Source organism: Brienomyrus brachyistius, chromosome 5, assembly GCF_023856365.1.
Source record: "Brienomyrus brachyistius isolate T26 chromosome 5, BBRACH_0.4, whole genome shotgun sequence".
In the NCBI taxonomy this organism is placed as follows: domain Eukaryota; kingdom Metazoa; phylum Chordata; class Actinopteri; order Osteoglossiformes; family Mormyridae; genus Brienomyrus; species Brienomyrus brachyistius.
The window spans coordinates 13,513,524-13,536,741 of record NC_064537.1 but is presented as its reverse complement, the minus strand read 5'-3'; the positions used below and the strand labels follow the sequence as shown (position 1 = coordinate 13,536,741).

The 23,218-nt window shown below is 40.3% G+C and overlaps 2 protein-coding genes across 6 annotated transcripts in view; both read left to right on the top strand.

The window, feature by feature from the left end:
- gna13a (guanine nucleotide binding protein (G protein), alpha 13a) overlaps window positions 1–16,178 on the top strand; it is a 32,100-nt gene extending 15,922 nt beyond the window's left edge. The window contains exons 3-4 of the mRNA XM_049013793.1: window positions 9,203–9,253; window positions 12,364–16,178. Of these exons, the coding sequence (XP_048869750.1) occupies window positions 9,203–9,253; window positions 12,364–12,936 (624 nt within the window). The 3' untranslated portion in view covers window positions 12,937–16,178. The remainder of the gene's footprint in view (window positions 1–9,202; window positions 9,254–12,363) is intronic.
- Window positions 16,179–17,815: 1,637 nt separating this feature from the next.
- On the top strand, window positions 17,816–23,187 carry LOC125742228 (archaemetzincin-2). 5 transcript variants are annotated; one of them, XM_049014047.1, is made up of 7 exons: window positions 17,816–17,999; window positions 18,581–18,867; window positions 19,597–19,770; window positions 20,255–20,383; window positions 20,742–20,905; window positions 21,939–22,115; window positions 22,804–23,187. In XM_049014047.1, exons 2-7 carry the CDS (start codon window positions 18,585–18,587, stop codon window positions 22,957–22,959), a joined length of 1,083 nt encoding a protein of 360 aa, XP_048870004.1. In that variant the 5' UTR covers window positions 17,816–17,999; window positions 18,581–18,584; the 3' UTR covers window positions 22,960–23,187. The 5 variants fall into 5 exon arrangements, with proteins under 5 accessions (XP_048870004.1, XP_048870006.1, XP_048870007.1 ...); XM_049014049.1 differs by lacking the exon at window positions 22,804–23,187 and adding an exon at window positions 22,202–22,313; XM_049014050.1 differs by lacking the exon at window positions 19,597–19,770.
- The last annotated feature ends 31 nt before the right edge of the window (window positions 23,188–23,218 follow it).

The window sequence follows — 23,218 nt, the reverse complement described above, 5'->3', positions numbered from 1 at the left end:
AGTGGAATAAGATCAGCAAAGAGATCATGAGGCGGACAGCAAAGTTCAGTTATTTGCAGACTGTTTTATTGTGCGACCCTTAGAAGCACAACAGTAAAACAATGAGCGAGAATGAAGAATACTCACTTACATACACAGATGGGGAGCCTTTACAGAAACAAAAGTGGATACAGGCAGTAGATGGAGTGCAACGAGTCATACGCTGAACTTTTTTTTCCATTTCGCAGCTTATAAAAACTTAAAATCTGAACACGTGAACGTTTACTTTGCGCTCACTTCCATCTATGTTCATTTTTTAAAGCTGTGGAAATTCAAAAGGAGGTTCTCTAAAGGCACCGTGCAAGAACCAGCCCAGCACTGGCTCAGTGTTGATGGTAATGAGGTATACGTGACGGTTTTTAGATGCTTCCGTAAAGTGGAGTGATTCAGCTGATGTGAATCGTCTGATTGTGGTTATACTCTGATAAAGATACTCATAGAACACCTCTTGTCCAATCAGATTTCTTGCTCGGAACTAATTGTTGTATTATCGGGTATAATGTAGTAAAAGCTGTTTGATAATTCACTCTAGCCCAGCTGTGTACCTCCTTTAGATTTTGTTATTCTTTTATACATGCTAATGAATTACAGACCTGTATGGTCTGTAGTGGTTTGTGATGTGATATGTAGATGGACAGCTTGGTAATCGAGCAAAACAAGTGTTCTATGGGTCAGTCCGTGCCAAATCAACCAATGTCCAGAAAAGTTCCATGGGCATCATTCCTGATTTTGATGAAAACTTGGTATTTTGATCCTTATAGAGATATTACTGAAAATTCTTCTGATTAAGTTTTATTGAAAAATTCCAGTGCAGACCAAAGTTATGGCCCTTTCAAATTTTGGTGCCACGCCCTTTTTTACACTCGCAAATCTCGCATATATTTTGTAAGGGTTTTCAGGAGACCATATCTTCATTTCTAAGCATGCTAGAGAGCTGAAAATTGCTCTCCTGGCCTACTTTTCCCTTTCAGAATCTGGCATTAAAATTAAGCTCAGGGGAAGCACTTCAAAGTTATGGACCTGCAAAAAAAGTTTTTGGTTCAACCCCAGACACTTTTTTCGGATTCTGACCCCAAGCTGTGAGGTCACCACCACACCTACATCTTCTATATTTTTGTTATGGGAGGAAGATAGTGTAAGCAGATGCAAATTCATTCTAAATAACCATTTATTCTTTGATATATTGCCATCTGAAAATGGTCACAGGTGAGAAACCCCCCCATCGGACCCCCTACTTCGGGGGCATGGTTGACTGTGTAGATAGTTAGTGATGGGAATGAATCTTATACAGTTGAAAGAAGCATATCTGAACTATAAATGCTGAAAATATAACTATCTCAACTCAACTCCTTCAATATAAACTCCCAGTTAAAATATGACATTTTCAAGTCTTTCCGTTCAGTTGCCAAGAGGTCATTTTTGAGAGTACACCTCTTGAAATGTGAATCTAATGAGGAGCACTGTGAGACAGAGATACTTAAATCAGATTTTAAATTTGATGCCAGATTCTGAATGAGAAGGGAAAAGTAGGCGAGGAGAGCAATTTTCAGCTCTCTAGCATGCTTAGAAATGAAGATATGGTCTCCTGAAAACCTTACAAATTATATGTGCGATTTGCAAGTGCAAAAAAAATGCGTGGCACCCAAATTTGAAAGTACCATAACTTTGGTCTGCATCAGAATTTTTCAATAAAACTTGGGGAATTTTCAGTGTTCTCTATAAGGATCAAAATACCAAGTTTTCATCAAAATCAGGAATGATGCCCATGGAGCCCCTGGTTGATTTGGCATGGACTGATTTGGCCCCTATGCTTTGTTGTGCTCTGAGTCTACACCAAACAATGTTCACCTCCGTTCCCTCAGTCTCCCTTAATTTGCAGTTCAGACTGATAAGGTCTGATGGTGTTCTAAAAATCGTAGTTACAATTCTTAGTGTTATACAAATTCAAACGCCGCACCTGATAATGGTGCCGTTAATCAGTTCAGTGTAAGATATTAACATGTATGCAATTTAAACATTTTAACATGACAGAAGGAAATATAAATGGAAAAACAGTGCAATTCCACCCACTCCTGTCATTGCTGTCCTTGGTTACCCACCCCAATATGAACACATGCAAGAGCAGTCTTAGCATTTCACAACCATTCAAAGGTGCGATATGGCTGTATGTAAATTATAGTTCCTGACCCTGCAACCGAGGACTAGCGTGTACAGTTTTGTTTGCCTCCATACAGAGGCCTTATTGTTCAGGTTTATTAAAACGGGCTGTACGCTGCCTGTGTTTCGGTCCCCAGGACTGTGAGCATGTGACGTAAACCCTCTACTTTTTATAATCCTTCTTAAGAAATACTTGTCCCGAGTCCATGCTTCCTTTGCGTCATCATAGCAGCACCCTGCAGGCCCTGCAGAACTGCGCTGTGATTCAGCGAGGCTGCAGCGAGCCCAAGCAGAGCGCAGTGTGGTGTCCCTGAAGCAGGCGCATTAAATGTCAGGAGTGCCACGGTCAGGGTGCCTTCAGCACGGGTGGCGCTGCCCCCGCATTTTCTCACGTTCACCTCCGCAAATCGTCCGTCGGTGAAAAGTTTGCTGCTAGCTTCCTGTTTCTGCGGAACCCCATCCGTTCAAGTTCCTGTCTTGTGCTCGTGTGTACAGCTGGCACCAAGAGACATGCCGACCCCCCACCCCCGCCCCATACCGTTTGAGTGTCGCTAAGACCAAACAAGGTATGATCCTGACAGGAATGTTGAGCCACTGCTGAACCTTTTTCCTGAGTCACCTTCCTCCCGCATGGTTCGACAGTCACTTTATTGGGCTTGTTGCATTGCGCTCCATCATGAGCACCTGAATCCCACAATAGATCAATGAAAACTGTGCTCATTTAGGAAAGTACATGCCATGTTTTTTTGTTTATTTCTGTTGTTTTTGATACTGTTGCATGTGCGATACGCCAGTTGCACTGTTACTTTGCAAACATGTCAGCCGAAAAAGCAAACTTGACAGGCTGTGCGATATGACTGAAATGTCATATTCCAATACAAGTCATCTGTTATCCTAATAATGAGATGTATCACGGCTGTACCTCGTATTTATAGATTTTTTTCTGCAGATCAGCTGTGGTAGGAATTGAACAAAAATCTGCGAATAGAGGAGCGAGGTCATAAATGTTATGTAATCCACAAATAGATGGGAAGTGATTCAGAAATATGATAAACCTTTTAATGTGTACAAATAACTAAATTTTTGTGGATATGATTTTACACAACACAAAAATACATATTTTTGGACAGTGATACGTTTGTGATTTTTTTTTTCTCTACTGATCAGCTCCGTAGCGGTACAAACTGGTCAAAAATCCTCAAATCAATAGGAGGGAAGTCACAAGTGTAATGAGATCTAAAAATAGACAGGAGTGGATCCACAAATGTTCAAAAACTTGTTTCGCGTGTACAAATCGCTCTGTTTTTGTGGATATGATTTTACACAATACAAATAAAAAATGCATATCTGTTGTTGGTTACATATTTGTGGATCTTGGTACATATTTCTGGATTTGGTTCTGTGGGTTACAAATAATACCAAGTCCAATAAGAACTTCCATACAAGTGGCACATCCCATGTGATGGCGTGTAACGTAACAAAACTGTCATCCAAATGATGGAAAATGTTGCTGTAAACGGTGTATTATGCGACACCTCGACATAAACAGTAGGGTATAATATGAAACGATAATTGTTTTTATATCGCCATATTGTACAGCCCTACTGACCAGTTAACTGGTTCATCTGGTATACCCCTTTTAAGTTCCCATATGGCATGGATTTTTCATATACCACCTTACTGTAGCATAGCTGAGACGGAAACCCTTATGCTTCAGTAGGTAGCGAATTAAATAGTTTGTTTGCTCCTAGAACTGCTAAGGATCGCTGTGCAGAGTGTATCGAGAGGGAACCACTATTAACTGTGTATACCCTCCTTAGTAACAGTTATAACTTAATGCAGCAAATTTCCATATAGTTGTTCAGCATTATGGTTTGTATAACCGCTACTTCATTCTTTCTCTGAATATTTATGTTATAATGTAATATAATTAGGTCGGCAATTAAAAATGCATGTCAGTAAAGTTAAATCCCTGATATGGATTTATCGATATTGATGATAATTAAGATCATTCCAGTTACAGGGGCAGTTCACCCCAACAATGAAAATCCAACATATGTTGTATGCTGGATTTTGTGTAGTTTTGGAGAAATCAGTCATAGAAATGTCAGTTTTCTCTGTAATATAATGGGAGTGAATGCCATTCTTTCTGTGGTGTTTAAATCGCCAAAAAAATACATTTGAAAAATTCAACAGCAACATCTCTTACCAGAAATCATGACCTGGTGACTTTGTCGTGAGCTGTTTTAATGGACTATTTTTTTCCTACCAAGCTCCATACACCGGTCGTTTCACTGCTCAGAAGATACAAGCACCAATCAATAAAACATGTTGCCATGGAGCTAACCATATGGTTATCATCAATAAAACATTACTATCTAGCTAAATGTACATCATTAATTTAATAAAGCATGTCAAGTTAAATATATGTCTTATAAATAAACACTTTAATAAATAAATATAATAAATATGTATATTTAAATAAATGGTCTTAATATTTAACAAAAACACACTTTAAAAAAAACATTCAAACATATTTTATTAATGTATACATTTGCTGCTGCAGTAAGGGCAAACTAGGAAAATAATACTGTGATACCGCCAGAATCTTAAATACCTTGATGCAAATTTTTCGTCATGCCGTCCAATACTACCCCAAACTTTACCACACGGCCCGCCTACCTCTCCATTGGCATGGCAGTAAACTTGTACAGTAAAGTTTAGTCTGTGGCTACCTGAGGCTACCCTGGTGTGCACAGGACAAAGAAATGGTACACAGGAAATGTTATATTATGCAGAGTGGGACTTTCAGGGGAAGTGAAAGTACAGTGCCATGACTCATTATGACACGGACAGCTATGGTGGGAATTGATTCTGTTTCCATTTAAAGAGAAGCTTTAGTTCAGTTTCGTTAAGTTACATGGTTTATCGTTGGTCCTCCTCTATTTGGCAGACGCTTTTGTCCAGAGTGGTGTACAAGTGAGACAAATAGCGTATTACAGACACAGCTGTGGAAGAGTTGACTAGGTATAAGTGTGCCTAGGCTGAGCTTGTAATGTATGTCCAGTTACAAGTGTAAGTGCTATAGGATCAAGAGCAACATAACAATTTTCAACAAAGCACGAACCTAATAGGACAATTCAATGACTTGCATATTGAACTCAGAACGGTGTTTTAAGATTCTTTCCAGTTTAGGGCAACCCCTGCACAGCATTCACTTTAAGCTGGCACTGAAACTTTTCAATGGCACCAGATTCTGAGTTTGATTTCTCAGCTTCCCCATGGAACTCGAGGCACCTTGGAGGAGCATGCCCAGTGTGCCTTAGCACGCTTGCTGTCACAGCACCTTTCTGAGTGAGCGTTGTGGATTCCTGCGCCTGTAATGGCATGCCCGTGACCTCGTGGCCTAAACGTCTGCATCATGCTTACAGCTGCTTGCTAAACAGGAAATCACCCATGAGAAACTGAGCGACAAGGTGCAAATCTGTTCATTTAATGGCTGAAGCTCCGTTGACATTTGCTGCTGTGACAATCAGTGCGTGTAGGTGGTGGCACACAGATTATTCTCTGTGTGGGTTTTTAGAAGAATTTCCTTTTGAAATATGGCACCTCTCGTGTTTTCTGTAACTTTTTTTCACTATTACAACCACTTGACTTGGCTGTAGCTCATTGGAAACTAAATGTGTTTCTTTTTTCAAGGTCAAAGTTTTTCTTGTGAACTGTGTTTTTAATACTTTGAGCTATTAAATAGTTACGGGCACCAGTAACATGTCAGCTTTTCCTTTTATAATGAAATATGTATGTAGACTACTTGTCTTTTGTCTTAATCATTTTCTGAGAAGAGCACAAGAAAAATATTAGAAATAAAAGATAAGAAAAAACACAGTTCATAAGAAATCAATTAATATGCACACAGTTTGTTTGCTTGTCTGTTTATTGCTGCCCATGGTGTAGGGGCAGAAATGTTTTGGGTTGTTTTCTAAACAGAAAAGGATGCCTGATGGGAAAATGAGCATGTGCATGCTGCTAATTGAACACATCATGATCTTTGTGCATTAAGGGAGTGAAGGTACACAATTCACATTCGAGACAAACTTCATGGTTCATGGTTCAAGGAAGTTATTAAAGCTACAAACACGTTTAGGTTGTGAGCTAAAGGGAATGAAAATCGTAATGCGGCTCAGTACCAAAATCAAAGAGAGACTTATTTGCACATTGTAAAAATAAATATTTAAGGCTGTCGAAAGTATAACATCACACCAATCAAAATTAACTAGATGGTGTCTAAATCTCAAGTTCTGTACTACCAAGTATGGTCGCAGATCGGTAACGATAAATACCCCTGTAGCTGTAATGTGTTCTTTTATTTAAAAAAAAAAATTAAAATCTGCATTTCCTTGCAAAAAGCACCTTAAATGCCATAGGGAGACTAGCATGTAGTGGCTGTTTTTGCCTTGCTCCTTGTCTCAAATGACTTAGCATGTTGGGCGTGTTTCCAGCAACATATCTGAGTTCAGTATAATGAAGCCGTCAGACAGTCGTGATCTTATCTATTGCCTTCTCTCCAGTGCTGATGTCATTTACTGAGAAACCAAAATATTCTCAAACCGCTGCTCGACAGACTGTAAGCAGAATTAGCTGTAACCATCTCACAGCCACAATTAGTATAAGGTTCTCCATGTTCACCATATACTGGTGAATTTATTGTCCACCCATGTCGAGAATTGTTCTCATTGGTTTCCTTATGCATACTGAACCGAAACTGATGTACTGATCTGTACATGATGAATAAGAATTAAGATGTGTTTTCAAACACTTTCCATGTGGAAAGAGATGCAATATTTGCTGCAAGTTAAGGTTCCAGAGTCCTTGTGCTTCTCTGTGATTTATCTTATTACAAGGAAATTGCCTTTTCTTTTGTTACATTACTGCAGCATTATGTAAATGTTTGCTTATTTATATAATAAGCATGTATGCTGTAAGCATAATGCTGTATGGATCTTTTCCATCCATCCGTCCATTTTCCCAACCGTCCTATCCTACTGGGTCGCGGGGGGTCCGGAGCATCACGGAAGCAATGGACACGAGGCAGGGAACAACCCAAGATGGAGAGCCAGCCCATCGCAGGGCACACTCATACACCAGTCACTCAGAGGCACTCCTACGGGCAACTTAGCAAGTCCAATTAGCCTCAGCATGTTTTTGGACTGTGGGGGGAAACCGGAGTACCCGGAGGAAACCCCACGGCGACATGGGGAGGAAACTCCACACACATGTGACTCAGGCGGAGACTCAAACCCGGGTCCCGGGGGTGTGAGGCAACAATGCTAACCACTGCACCACCATGCCACCCCTATGGATCTTATGTGGAAGACATATCAAGACATATTTTCAAAAAAAAAAAAAAAAAAAAAAAGAGAACCAGCAGTGGACCAGTGTTATTCAATTATGTTTGATTATGGTAGCAGCCTTTATCAGAAACCTCATCTTTACAGGATGTGCTCGGTTTTACGTCTGGTGCATGAAAAATATTTCAGGGTGACAAAGGGATCTACTTATTTGCATTTGGCATTGTGCAATTCAACATTGTAATCCTGCATAATCTGGAGCTTAACTGGAACTTAATCCCGAATGGTCCTTGAGACAAACACTGGAGTTGCTGACCTGTCACATATTGCAGCCAGCACTTTGAATGGATTAATCATTAACAGAGGTTTTAGTGTTTAGAATCTGAAAGGTTGCAGGACACGTTAAAATGTATTTGCTTCTTTATGTTTTTGTTTCGGAACTCAAAATCGGGCTCCTTGTGTATGGTGGCTTGGTGAACAGCAGTCACCTTACACCTTCAGGGTTTGGGCTTCAAATCCCACTTCAGCTCTGCTTGTGGAATTTGCATGTTTTCCTTAGGGCTCCTCCAGGAACTCCTCTTTCCTTCCGCAGTCCTAAGACTTGCAGTTTAGGCTAATTGGAATCTTTAAACTCTTCTTTGTGTTTGTTTAGTTGGTTGTGCTTGTGTTACGCCCTGCAATAGCATCCAAACACCCTGTGACCCAGACCACGATAAGTGGTTAGAAGATGGATGGATGGACTCTTGGTATTTAAAAAAAAAAAAAATTGCAGTTTATTATAATTTCCATTTTTTCACATTCAGTCCATAGTTCATAGCCCCTAGTTTTCTTTTATTTAGTAGACACTATTGTTTGGAGTGATTTGGTGAGAATCAGAGAGCAGGATCAGACAGACGGAATCCCTGGAGCAATTGTGGATAATGGCCTTACTCAAAGACCCAACAGTGAGCTTCCGATCACAGACATAGAGTCCTCTCCAAACCTTCTGAGGTAGCTGTCTGCCTTAGTGCTGGATGCGTGGCCAGCTCTGCCGCCGTGTGCATTCTGGCTGTCAGCCAGTTCTTCCCAATTTCTGCAATTCAGATTGACAGCATCAGATGACATATTTCGCTTGTGTAGTCATTCTGCAGAGGTAACAACGTCACAAGCTCCTGTGAGTCCTGCTGCTCGGCTGTGTGAATTGAAACCTGCTTTGAAACCATTTAGCTCTCAGAATAATTGTCTCTAAAAACCTCCAAGATATGTCGACTTTTCACTGGAACAAGATATAAAGGCCAGTTTTAAGGGAGCTAGTGTTAAAACTGGACACACCAGCAGGATGGAGTGGTTTTTTGGGAGGTGTGCACGAAGAATTCATTTTGGAAAACATAAAATGCCATTGCATTAGATATAAGGGCAGAGTAAAGCATTCATAGTAATTTGGAGGTTTGTTTTGAGATGACAGCACTGTTTCTCAATTGTAATATAAAGGTTTTCCATAATTCATTCCAGGGCATTTACTGCGGTGTATGAGATTCTATTCACTTTGAATGAATTATCATTGCAACACAGTAAAACTTTCACTGTACTTTCGAGTGAATTTGCATAATATACATTTTGCCTTGTTTTCAGTAAAACATTTTTATGTGGTGACGTTACTTTTTTGTTTTAATTTGCAGGGTGAATCTGTGAAATACTTCTTGGACAATGTTGGCAAACTAGGACAGACGGTAAGTCTCACTCTCCTCTCAGCTCGTACAGAGACCCAAGGAATGGACACTGTTTCTCTGATTTGGCTTAATGCAGAATACATTATCTACATCACCCTTTAATATCTGACTCCACCCTCCTGCAGCCTAATACTGTACCACGATTGGTTATATGGTGCTTTGAGGTAGCTGGAGACAACAGGTGCAAGTTCTGCTGACAGATATGGAAGGTATTATTTATTACCCGCCCATCCAAATTCTTTTATTTAGAGAGGTTCCAGGATGTAACTATGCCCTGGATGCGTGTAGCTTGGAAAATGTGCCCTTTTCCAGGGAGGAAATCATTCTAACTTTCAGTGATTAAATGCAAACAAAATCAGTGCCGGAGTATTTGGTGGATCTCCGATGTGTTTCCGCCAGAGTGACTGCTGTGTTTGTCTGACAGGCCTCAAGTTCTTGTAGAACAATAACCACCTTGTTGTACTACAAAATGCAGCTCTCAAGCTCTTTTATGTTTTGTTCATTTTGAATCATACTTGCGGTACTATGGTCACTTTTTACAGGCCTTTTCTAGGTGTTACACCGGGACATTTTTAAACAGCTGGCCTAACAGATAAAAATTCCAAAACAGTTAGTTTAATGGAAAGAAATTGCTTTACAAATTTTCACTTATTTTCTTCAGATTTTCATGTTTGCTTTTGAAAGAGCTAAAATAGTCACTGTGTTTTGAAGTCCAGAAGACCTTTGGAGCAACTTTATTTTGTCTGTTAGCCAGCGAATTACAACTCTCATGGATTTTCCTTCTTTGTGACTGGGTGGATATGGAACCATATGAGATGGATAACGGACTAATGTCGACCTGGCCACTGTTAGGATGACGATTCGCAGTCAGACAGTGGGAGCACAAGAATAGGGTGAGGGAGGAAACTACACCCTCACTCATCCAGCTTCTCCGTGGCTCTGCAAGGCCCAGAAGAATCATGCAATCTGATGAGGCTTGTGTTGAGAAAGAGGAAGTGGGTTGCGTGCCTGCCAGGAGACTCTCTAGGGAGGCTCCTGGAGGAAGCTAGACCTCCTGCTGGCTGCAGTTCCTCCAGGCCATACAGTGGGCGCCCTCCAGTGAACCCCTTTACAGTCCCAAGTGTTTTGTAACTTTGCTGTCGATAAACAGGAAGAGGAAGTGCCACAAACCTAGAGTGAAGGCAGAAGTGTCCACTCTTTCATACTGGTAAATCCCTGTGAGGTTTTCTGTTATACTTGCATAAAAATTGAATGATGGGCACAAATAAAGAAATGGCTTTAAGACACTGAGAGAAGGAAAGTTGTAGAGGTCTCATTGTGAGAAGCATTTTTCAGGCATTCATGTTTCTTGAACTGATATGTCTTCCACATAAGACATTGAAAATGCAGACATTTCAGGATTCTTTCATACTTACACAACTGCTTTATTGGACTTTATTGGTTAAATGACAAGATTTCACAGTTTACTGTGGATCTGTAGTAGCCAGTCGCTACTACTAATTCCTCCCCCCTCAGCTTCTGGTGGGCTTGCAATATGTATTATTATTATAGTAGGAGCGCTTGTTTTGAGCCAGCTGATGTAATACAATGCAGAAGAACTGTTGTCATTTAGGAATGAGATCACATAGAGGTGTGAATCATTTTACGATTAATTGTGCAGCCCTACTTCTGACCAGTATTGTACTTCACTTGAAAGAGGTAGTACAGATACTCTTCACTTAACGATCTACCTGTTTAACGACCACCTGGACTTAAGACCAGTGCTCCAACCAGTTGGTATTGTACGCTGTACAAGAACTTTGACCGTGGAAATGGTAGCGCAACGTCTCAGCATAGATAATATGATTTCTTCTATTCTTTTGTTTATCACAATATGCAGTACTGTATAAACATTTATAAACGGATATACATAAGTGGTACACAACTACACATTCACCTTTAAAAGCGATATGTGTGGCAATACTGTAGATTGTTGTAACAGCACATACTTTACGTTCATTTGCACTGCAATGACAAGAAAAATGACATTTCATTTAAATGTCATTTAAACCTTTATACCGCAAATTAAGTATGAATAGCATTTAAAGGTTAAAAGTACAAGTAGCCTGCAGTATGCTTGAAATATCAATAAGAGGTGGCTCCTTGTCGTAGGAACGGAACTTGGTCATTAAGTGAAGTGTGTCTGTACAACATTTCACACTAATCTCTGCATTGTATGCTGAATTCCTCCATTGTTTCTATATAGGGATCAGTCTCTGTCTTTCTGCACTGTCCCCTCACATTTCATATTCTTATTAATAGTACTTGTGTTATTATTATTGCTAATATTTTATTATTAGTAATAGTAGCAGTAGTAGTGGGAGTGGTGGTGGCGGCAGCCTGCAGGTTTCTAAAACTTTTCTTGGAAGTCCTGCTATTGTTGCTAAACTTTGCAGCACCGATATGTGCCGTCCTCCGAATTGTGTTGAAATGTAGCTGGACTGCGTGTTCAGTCATGTCTTCTGAAGTCAGGCAATTTTCCTTGTTCATGGGACGCTTTGCAAAATGGATTCTGTGGAGGCTTCTGTTTGCCAGCATATTTTTAAAAAACACCCAGTGATATGTGCTTGTTTGCTTTTCCCAGATGAAGGTGTCTCATAGTCCGATGCACTGATGCAGTTAGCCATGATTAAAGTCCAGAGTAGGGTCGATGAGCTGCATCTGGGTATTTAGCACAGGTCATTTGTCAAGAGAATATGCATTTAATTCTTAAGAGATTTCCAGACATAACATGATTTTATAAGAAAGCTTGAAGCTTTGTGTTTCTGGCATATGTTAGCATTTTTTTAATTAAGAAAAAATTGCGCAATTAACATTTTGTCAGAAAACAGTGTTAGAGCTGGGATCAGTTCATATATTTCTGGAGGGCAGGTATGTGATTTCTGAACATCAAGGAAAGCATACATTCCTCCTTACAGATGGAAACAAACATGGCTTCTTTTGGCTTGTACACGAGCTTCTATTGAATCTGTCTCATTAAAATATTACGTAAATGACTCTACTTCCTTTGTGTAGTGGTGCGATTTGCTATGCAATGGGTTAATTTCATTGTCAATCTCCTCTTGCCTCAGGACTATTTGCCTTCACAACAAGACATCCTCTTAGCTCGCAAGCCTACCAAGGGTATCCACGAGTACGACTTTGAAATCAAGAATGTGCCTTTCAAGATCGTTGATGTGGGAGGGCAGCGGTCGGAACGTCGACGATGGTTTGAGTGCTTTGACAGCGTCACATCCATCCTCTTCCTTGTCTCGTCCAGTGAGTTTGACCAGGTGCTGATGGAGGACCGGCAAACCAACCGGCTCAAGGAATCCCTCAATATCTTTGAGACTATAGTCAACAATCGCGTCTTCAGCAATGTCTCCATCATCTTGTTCCTCAACAAGACGGACCTCTTAGAAGAGAAAGTCAAAATTGTAGCCATCAAAGACTATTTCCCTGAGTATACTGGGGAGCCCCATAGTCTGCCTGATGTGCAGAAGTTCCTGGTGGAGTGCTTTCGCAGCAAGCGCCGAGACCAGCAGCAGAAGCCCCTCTACTACCACTTCACCACAGCCATTAACACAGAGAACATTCGACTGGTTTTCCGTGATGTCAAGGACACCATCTTGCACGACAACCTAAAGCAGCTTATGTTACAGTGATGCTTATTATCAGAGACTTTTGTTTTTACTCCATTTAATTAACTATAGGGAGGGAATGTCTGGGGTGAGTGAATTGAGGAAAGCAGATGGTCGTCAGCAGTAGTGTTCGAAAATTTATAGCGGTGACCAAGATCATGAACATAAGATGCTATTTAAAGTTGCCTTCAATACTGTAATTCTTTAGGATACTGTTGAGCTTCCCTCCTCTCTCTAACACCACTGATGCCATTTTAAAGTCTGTTTAACTAATGGAACAGAAAGAGTATAATGATATCAGAACAGTCCTTGTTTGTCTTACTGAGCCTCTGTTACGGTTTAACTTGAGCTGAACCAGTGCTTTAAGATCTATGTTCTGAGCCACTCTGTCCATACCTGGTTTTATTTTAGTTTTCTAATTGCTTGTCCTTGAATATTTTTATTGATTTCATTATACATACATGCCTAAATTATATTTCATTGGTTTACAGTTCATTGCCTCCAGGATTTAGTACTTCTGGTGGGTACGCATCCCACTGAATGGAGCTCCTGATGACATGGGTACCCACTTACAAGCAGACGTGCATGGAGACCACTTGATTTCTCATACTGTAGTTGACTTTACAAGAACTACAGTATTTGTTTTAATCTCAGGGCTGAATGTAGACCACTTTATTTTTGCTAAAATGTACATTTGTGTTTAACAAAAGGTATTTCCAAAGTGACAAATTAAGTGTATTTGTTGATCAGTGGCCATTTTAATAAATCCTAAGTTTGTGTGGTGCCAACAGAGGCAATTGGCATTTTCAAGTTTTGCTATATTTGTCTGGAAGGAGTGAATATGTCTTTCCCCTTAGCTAAATCGTTCTTTTAAATCCCAGAACAACACGTTTGTGTACTTGGTTAAAAAGACCTGCCCAAAGTGACACTTTTTTTGTGCCATTTACTAATCATTTACGCTTCTCTGTGTCAGATGTGTTCAAAAGGGATAGAAATTGTAAAGACTGATTTTTTTTTTTATAGTTGTATAAAGTGTCTTATGTAAATGTGCCTACTCAACTCGATCTTTTTTTTTTTTAACTAAAAGTTGCATAACCCATGCTGATTATGTAACCTGTTAATATATTCCTTTTTTCCCCAAAAATTGATGTTGTCTTATTGCTGTATTTAGTCATTAATTAGTTTATCTCAGTGTCATTCAGAGTCTGATGTGACCTGATATATATCGCAGTCCTTTAAAAAGTTGCATTACATTTTGCAGACTTGAGATGCATACGGTTTTTTTCCCACTTCGGAAATGTGTGTTATCATTGGACTTGCCTGCATGCTTTGAAGAGTTGCAGCTTAGGTATTGACTCTGCATTGATGTTTTTCCCCGTCCCTTTCAATGTGAGAGCTGTGAAGAGGGATGAGTGATCCTCTTGATTTTACAGCAATGCATATACACATATATTGAGGGCTGAAATGTATGTGCTCATTGGCTTGGTATTTGAGTCAATGACGTGAATGTTGATATGGTTTTTGAAACCTTGATTTACCTTGTGAAGTTCACCTGACATTACAAACAAACAAAAATTTCTGACAGCACCTCTAAAATATATAATGCTTATGTGTGTGTACTGACAAGCCTGTTCAGCCTTCCACTACTGGGATTTATAGGCGTTTATAAACACACACAACTAATATGAGGCCTGTATTTTCTTTAATTTTTTGTGTTAGGGGGATATCATTTGAAGCTTGCATGTTTATTATGAATACTTTCTCTATATGTAGAGGCAAGCATTCTTTTTGTTTATTAAAAAAAAACAAGCAGGAAAGTTTGTTTAGGAGCTGTCAGAGAACCTGTGTTAGGGGAAATGTGGAACTGAAATTTTGATCCATCTTTTTGCTAAAATGGTTGCTTTTGAACTCCTGATCACGGAGTGATACAGAGATCTGTCCCCTTTTCACTGTTACGGTTGCATCGTAGCCTTACGGAGTCTGCACAGACGATTCGATGAGTACACCTTCATTTGCTCTCAGCTACAGACAGTTCCTACTCTAACAACCCCTCCCCCGGATCTGTACTGTGTAAGATATTGCCTGTGATGATTCGAGTTGCCTTTTTTCCCCCCTTTTTAAAATGCTGTAGACCCCAAACAGCTGTGTCTGCCATAAGAGTGACCTGACCTTTTCTGTACAGCAACACTTTTGATAAAGTGTAGATTGGGATGCATTAGACTATGGAACCAGGGTAAAAACCAAAATCAGCTGTACTTCAGATGGACGCTTCCAATACACCCTGTGCCTCTGGAATGACTTTTTGTATTTACTCAAGATTCACTTTCTATGACTCTTAACACTGTAATAAGCAAACAAAAACCTTTTGTTGTGAAGTGTGTGATTACTAATTACTGATGTCAGTCTGATGGGGGAACTAGGATGAAACTTAAGTTAACCTGCAGATATTTTCGATATGTCTCTCTCTCATGGACTAAAATATTGTCATAAAAGGATACTGGATTTCAGTGTAATGGATTCCAGTTAATCTTATCCAGTTAAAATGACTCACTGTATCAAAGGGCTTCTGCTTTACCATGCTCACTCTCTCTCCACTCCACCTTCCAGCCTTTCAGAGCCGCTACCTGCAGGCCATTTCTGTGAGCAGCCTATGCAGTTAGTGCATGAATTGAAGTATTTTTTACAAATGTTTCTAAAGTTAAATTTTTTAACCATTGTCATTAAGTGCAAAACAGTGACTTTTCTGAGCTGTAATTTTGCCACGTCTCCTGCTCCAGCTGTAGTAAAACATCTGTCCAGTTTGTAGTTTCATATCTGGTCCTTCGCCTTATATGATTATTTTTTATGGTCTTTGGTAAAGGTTTATTTTTAAATCTTAGTGTGCCAATACGTTCTTGGAAGTCTTAACCTTTTTATGTCAGATTCAAGGTTGAATCGAATGTGTTCAATTAATATATTCACCTGTACAAAATACAAGTATTTTCACCTTTATAGGGGTTAGTGTTTTTTGCCGTATACTGTGCCCTGACAAGGCAAGGTGTAATATTGCATATACAGGGGATATTGTAAACATTTCATTGATTCAGCCTTGAATGTGGACTTTTGGGGGGAGAGAAGCTGCTCACAATGTACAAGTTACCTTGCTTGAAGAGCCAATGTTTGAAATCCTGAAGCCCTCTGTAATAATACTTCCTGTACAGTTGCTGAACTACTCTGCTGTTATGCTCCTTTCATTCTTTCAATAAAAATAAAACACTCTGAAGTTGGATGCGTGAAGAGCTTGTCATTTGTTGATTCTGGGTCCTGGGATGGTTTGCTGTTTTGTGGCCTAGCAGCTGTGGGGAACCTGTTGGTGGAGCCCTGACTTTGCAGCGCGATGTGTGACTGGCAGCCTCTCCTGCTGGGCTCCCAGCCTACTTGTTACACATAAACTAAAGCCATTCGATATAAATCCAACTCTTGCCTTTGCCACTTATGGGAAATCTGTGTGTTATGGTTGTGAGAATAATGGATTTCACTCCCAGGACTGTTAAAAAAAATAAATAAAAATAATGTTACTAAGCGTGAGTTGCTGATTAGTCTTAAATCAGTATAGTAGAACTCAGTATATAAAGTGATATGTTCACCATTAACTACATTTATAAATATTCATATGCCCCCACTGGGGTGACGTGGGGGTGCACACTTCTGGAACCAGAGTTTGAATCTCTGCCATGACTCCATGTGCGTGGAGTATGCATGCTCCCCTCTTGTCGTCATGGGGTTTCCTCTGGGTACTCCAGTGTCCCCCCCCTCCCCCATTCAGTCCCAAAGCATGTTGAGGTTAATTGGAATTTCCAAATTGCTTGTATGTGTAAATGTGTGCGTGTGTGTGCGTGTGCATGCATGCCTTGTGATGGTTTGGTACCCCATCCTGGATTGTCTCCTGCCTTGTGCTTGCCAGCTCTGGACATCCTGTGATACTGAGTAGGACGCGTGGTTACAGAAGATAGATGGATGGGCATACCACCACTGCTCCTCCAAAGGACGTTTGCGTTGTCTTTTGCTAAGATGCCGTAAGTATTTTTTTGAGTTGAATATCTATGCGTTCGTCTACCTGATATAAATTATTCGTTTTAAATTGGAAAAAGTTGAAAAGTAAAATGTTGGGCACAAAAGAATTTTGACAGTGCACCAATGAACTTGGCAGCAGTTTAATTTGTATCTGAAATAAAACCAAGACAATACACTTAATCATTAGAGTTATTTTTAAAATTAGCACGTTTCCGTTGATTAAAAGTTTCGCGAAATCTTCCAGTGAGACACAAATTTTTTTCTTTCAAATTCATGCCTTTTTTTATTATATATGGTTATCATTCCGCCCTAATAATCCAAACAAAAAAATCATTACCCCAATCTGAGTTTACTCATATGAATTATATTTACTCTTTCGTGCCTCAAGTACAGCTACTTGTACAGCTACTGGACTCTCATTTAGTAATATGGGATATTACCATTGGCGCTGTTACCGTCATTCACTTTCGTATTGCGGCCGACACCGACTGAGATTAAATCTGGGTTAAAGAGAATGAAACTACAGTCGCATCACGCCATGTTACGTAGATTTTAAACAGATAAATTACTTCCTATTAACCAGGCTTCACATTACTCAGGGTACATTTTCAATCGCCAAACAGTGGTGAAAAGCGATGACTGAAATCGTGAAATCCGTGGTTTGTCTATATTTGGTATGTAGCCTGGGTAAAGTGACACGTAATAATTTAAGTATTCGTCAGTTCAAACATCAGCAATAGGAAAGTACCACTGACAAATTTTCTTCTTATAGTTCGGCTACAATCAGTAATTTAGAGATGAACCCTACGTAATTTTCGTTACGTCTTGTTTACGACGTGTGGATATCCTGAATTTCCGACTTCATTACGGTTCGTTTTGGTTTTCGGCGATGACGCACGGGCCAAGAAGATCCTGAAATCTCTCGAAAATGTCTTGTGTGTGACGATCACGTTTTTGATATGTATGAATATTGCCAGGTGCCCGTATCGGACTTGCGTGGGCTGCTTGTGTGCTACGACTAAGTAATATTACTGGTATGTTGTAAGCAGTATGCTTTATATTATTGTGCACGGTATTATTAATATTAAATGGGAAAAAATATACAGCTTCAACATTGTTGCACAGTTCTTGTCAGATGCACTTAATAATTCATATGACATTCGAGCAGCTTTATCAGCGTATTCCTTAAATGAAATCATCAGGTAATCCAAAGATATACTGTAGAGGAAATAAATCCTGTGTATTTTCTAATTTTGTATAATCTGGGCATGGACTGTAATCTATTTTGCATTACTCTCCAGCGTAGTCAGGTACCGCTAGTTCTCTTAACCCAAATCACCGCACAATGTAACTTAGTCATTTTCATGTCATACCTGGTCACACTGAACATTCTTTTAACAATTTGTATTTTCATTACCATTCATTCAGAGCCAAAACAAAATATTCTTGTTAGTCAGAATTTCAGCTGTTCGAATTCTATTTGGAAATTCCCATTAATACTGGACTTCAAGCTAATGTATGACTTATAGACAAAGTTCTTCATATGCAGTGTCTAATATATTCTAGGCTGATGTAGAGTGACTGCAGGACCACATGTGACTCTTTGTCTGTCCAGTAAGATGCAGGTGATTCAGCACCCAGCGGAGAAACTGCGAAATGCTCTGGTGTCCAGTCGCAGAGACCTGATGGAATGCTTCCAGAAATACAGCCATGACGAAAGACGGCTGATGGAAGACGGTCTGCATCCTGACAGTCCTCTCTTCGGTCCCATCACCATACACTCTGACTCCGACTGGATCTCCTCCCACCCGGAGACACCCCAGGACTTCCAGAGCTTCTACAGTGACCCTTATCGCAGCACTCCCATCAAAAGCCGAAACACCATTTATATACAGACCATCGGTAGGTCCTTTCATTATAATGACATCGTTCTGCTGGTCTCAGTAAGATAGTAAGTAAGACAATAAGACAATCATAAAATCACTGCCTGTAAGCTTAACATATTGTGTTGTGTTAATGCAGAAAGTGTAGGCAGACATACAGCTCTGGAAAAAAATGAAGAGACCACCATTAAAAAAAAAAAAAAAACAGCATTTTAAATTCTTGGTTTAATCCTGTTTCTGCTGCCAGGTGCTTACAGTGCCAGGCAGGCTGCTTCTAAGCCAAGTTTCTAAGACAGCAGGGAGCCAGAGCTAGGTGAAGCAGGAGACACTGGGAATAACTAAAAACCAGCCAGGCAGAGGGCAGAAGCGACTTTCTAAGCTGTCGGTCATCTCTGGCATTAGAAAGTAGCTTCTGCCCTCTAACTGGCTCCTAGAAGCAGGACTGAAGTCCCATAAAACAAGGAAGAAGCCATTCATTAGTGAGAGGCTGTGAAGAACCAGGCTGGAGTTTGTAAAAAAAATTGTATTTTACCCAGATGCATACCGATAAATTAAGAAATGAGCGAAACTGAAAATTTTGCTGTGGTCCCAATTATTTTTCCAGAGCTGTATATGATACACTATAAAATGAAATGTTATAATGTTAAAATCATCAAGTAGAAACTAGGTTAAATCCTTCAGAAATAATTAGAACATTGTATAAGCTGGAAGATCCTTAGTGACACGGGGCACATACTTTTATCGATAGGCTCGTTTGGGGAGTCTGAGGGCCTCACAGTGCAGTATGTGCAGTGGCTGTGTGAATACTGCCAGGCTTTCTACCTCGGCCTGACAGTGAAGCTCCTGGACCCTGTGAGCGTGTCTGACACAGACTGCGCCTTCAGGATCAACAGCAGCACACACAATCTGCAAATACATGCCGGTGAGAAGCACCGCCACCCCTGTGATAGGATTTAGCTCTGCGCTCTTCCTGGATCGTATCTTCGTCTGAATCCCGCAGGTTTTAGAGTGTGTCTTCAGAAAGACTCAGAATTTATGAAGGTGACTTTCACAGAAACCGAGTAGTACTGGTGTGTCTAATACAAAAACACTGGACCCCTCAACGTAAGTGAGATTAATTGTTACATGTGAGTATGCAGATAAAACCATAAATATTCCTGCTCGCATAGAGGTTGCTATGGGTCGTTCAGTCATGGAGTTTCATAGTTTTGACTAATTCAGATTTTCCTGGAAAATTTTGACTCGCAGCGTATCGCACAAAGACTATAAAAGTACAGGCTGTGAATGCAACAGTCAGAAAATGGAGGATCAAGTAGAATGGGATCCTTAAGTCTTTCAGCTAATGTATCACGGATTTCCACTTTGAAGCTACATCTCATTCTACCATACCCCTGTTTTTGTCTCAGGTGATTTGTTGAATTTTCTGAAAAAGAAAAAGCCTAAGGACGCCTTTTGCATTGTGGGGATCACGATGATTGACCTGTATCCCAAAGACTCATGGAACTTCGTGTTTGGCCAGGCGTCTCTCACTGGAGGTAATATAGGATAGCGTGACAGGGGAAAGAAAGTGGGTCGCTCGTCTGTCAGGCTCAAGATCTCCAAGATGTGGAGCAACTGCAATTTTACATTGATTAACACTGGATGATGTTTGTGGTGCGGTTTACTAAACCACAGTTAGCATGTGGCTTAAGGAAGCCTAACTGTCAAGGCAATCTTGAACTTCATTCAGTGATTTACCATATACTGTAACGTTTCTTCCACAAGGGGGAGTAAATAATAGAGCCGCATGAGTATGGGTACTTGACAATTTGACAGAATCACTAAGTAAACAGCAGATGGTCTTAGCTCAAACGTGCCAGTTTGGTTTCTCGTTTCTTGCTCTCGTATTTGTAGGCATGGGAGTTTTCAGTTTCGCTCGGTATGACGATAACTTCTACAGCATCGGCTACAAAGGCCGGCTGCAAAAAGGAAAGAGGCTGCGGCAAGGAGATTATACCGTGTTTGCAGGATATTACACCCCTCCTATCACCAGCACATTGCTACTCAGGTCCTGCAAGGTCAGCCTCCTCGTCATAAATCAGTGAAGTAAGAAACTCATGCAGAACCAATGTGTGGAATAACTGGTAGGATATATTTATTAAAATATTTTGTAACACTTTACTTGTGGGGGCACAAGTAACTTAGTAACTCAGTTACTACTCAAGTACAAATAATGAACAAATGTAGTTGTGGGAGCCGTTCGTTATTTTGTTGTGTGGTGGTGGTGGTTGACAGTAGGTGGCAGTGTGGACTGAGTAAGCTACGGGTAGCAGTGGCACTGGGGCGGTAGCAAAACCTTATAAAGCCATGGGGGCTGGAGGAGAGATGGCGGGGAGATCATACGGTTTTTTACTGCTAACATGCCATAGCTATATTAACCCTCACATTGTTAAATGTTGTAACCTTTCATAGTATCGCTATTAAAGGGGAACATCACTGAAACACTGATTCATTGTGGACCTCAGGTTACTATGTATAGTGGATTGGCATAGTGAGTAACAGGATCTAGCCGCCCTTCAGTGAAGTGGCTGATGTTGGACAGTCACTACAGTAGTAACTGCATGAAATACATGAACCATTATGACTGATGAATAAACATGGGATCAGTATGTAACTAGCACTTAGTTTATGGTTAATACATTAAGCAAGAGTGTACAACTATGTTATTTGTGTCCCTTCAAGTTGTTACCATATATTTATATCTTGGTTTTTTTTCTCTTAGACGAAGTACCTAGCCACTGTACCGCTTGTAATTATAATATTTAGAATTCATAATTGTGTAAATTGCAATAATGTCAGTAGTGTTCATTTAAGTCAATTTTATACATGAGGCAACAGAAATGTTCCATATTAAAGTTCAAGATTTATGACCTTGATGTTGCCAGCTTAAAAGACAAGTTTTTGCAATCGACACCATTTAGGTAGCAGGTCTTTATGAAGAGCTAAGGACAGTGCTGAGTAAGCCAAAACTCTTCTAGTGGGTGACTGGTGACTGAGCTGTATGATGTTTGAAATGAGCCCCATTCATTTGCTTTTCTGTTTCCCTGGCAGACTCTAACGCATGAGATCGGCCACATCTTTAGCATTACGCACTGCCAGTGGCTGCAGTGTGTGATGCAGGGCTCCAACCACCTGGAGGAGTCCGACCGCAGGCCTCCAGAACTCTGCCCAATATGTCTGCGGAAGCTGCAGTCCGTTCTCGGCTTCAAAATCGCCGACAGGTACAAGGTGAGCCAACCTGTCTGTCCTCTTCTGAGCTACATGAGAAAGATGATCTGCATCAAGGAACCATTATTCCTTCACTGTATTTGCAGTGATTTCCAGGTAGTGTGGGAATATCACTGCACTGGCAGCAGAGAGACGAATGACAGGGTTGCATCAAAGATTGTGTGCTGCATAGTTCCTGCTTATAGTCCACAGACTGTTTGTAATTCTGACCTGTATGTTTTGCAGAACAGCTGTTGAAATTAGCTCAGGGGGCATTTTGTATGTCAATGATGTCATTTTAGATTAGCTAAATGGCCAAAAGCTGTCCAGATAAGTGGAATTTGTTCTTCTGATATGCGCAAACTAAAAGCAGACATGACAAAATCTAATCTTGCCTGGAGTATGATAGATGTTGCGTTTATAATTAAATGTTTTTCAAATGTATTGCTCCATATCTGTCAATCTGGTACAAGCAATTACCTGGACAGATATTCAAAATGTCCCAGAATATACGCAGGTCACCCCTTTTCCTCATCTCAGTGCATTGGTACCCAGCCAGATTATGCATAACTGATGTCACTGACTGATCTACACAAGCAAAGAGCACATTTACTCTAACATTAAACTACAGAAAAATGGAGGCGATGTGGCGATTGAGGCGCAATCAGACGTTCTTCAGGGCTGAACTGACACATGCCAATTTCCATAGGCTTTGCTGCAGTGGATAGAGCAGGACTTAGCCAGCGGTGAACAGCACACAGCACCCAGCCCCTCGGGGAATATGGCCAGACCAATGCAGGCTTTCGAGGACCACAGACTGTGGCTGCAGAGGTGCCTGAGTGTGCTGCAGGATGAAATATTTTAGCTCTGTGTCCAAAATCACTTAGGATCAACAGTTATTTTTGTCTTGAAAGAATGATTGTTTGTTTATGAACAGGAGACCGTTGAAAGCATGACGTAAGAAAGTATGACGTAAGAAAGTATGACGTGCATATACATCAATCCAGAGTCATGCTGACAGCTTAACATAAAGTCTTAGACAGATTTATAAAAGAGCCTCCTCATTATCAATAAAGACTAAATGGCCCACTTACCTTCCTTTTGATGTAAGCAAAATAACATAG

Bases quoted from the DNA above. Each gene is read 5' to 3' on its own strand.
- LOC125742228 (XM_049014046.1), top strand. From the start codon at position 18,585: ATGCAGGTGATTCAGCACCCAGCGGAGAAACTGCGAAATGCTCTGGTG. The intron at 18,868-19,596 runs GTAGGTCCTTTC...TTTTATCGATAG, and splicing joins CATTTATATACAGACCATCG to GCTCGTTTGGGGAGTCTGAG. The intron at 20,384-20,741 runs GTAATATAGGAT...TCGTATTTGTAG, and splicing joins CCAGGCGTCTCTCACTGGAG to GCATGGGAGTTTTCAGTTTC.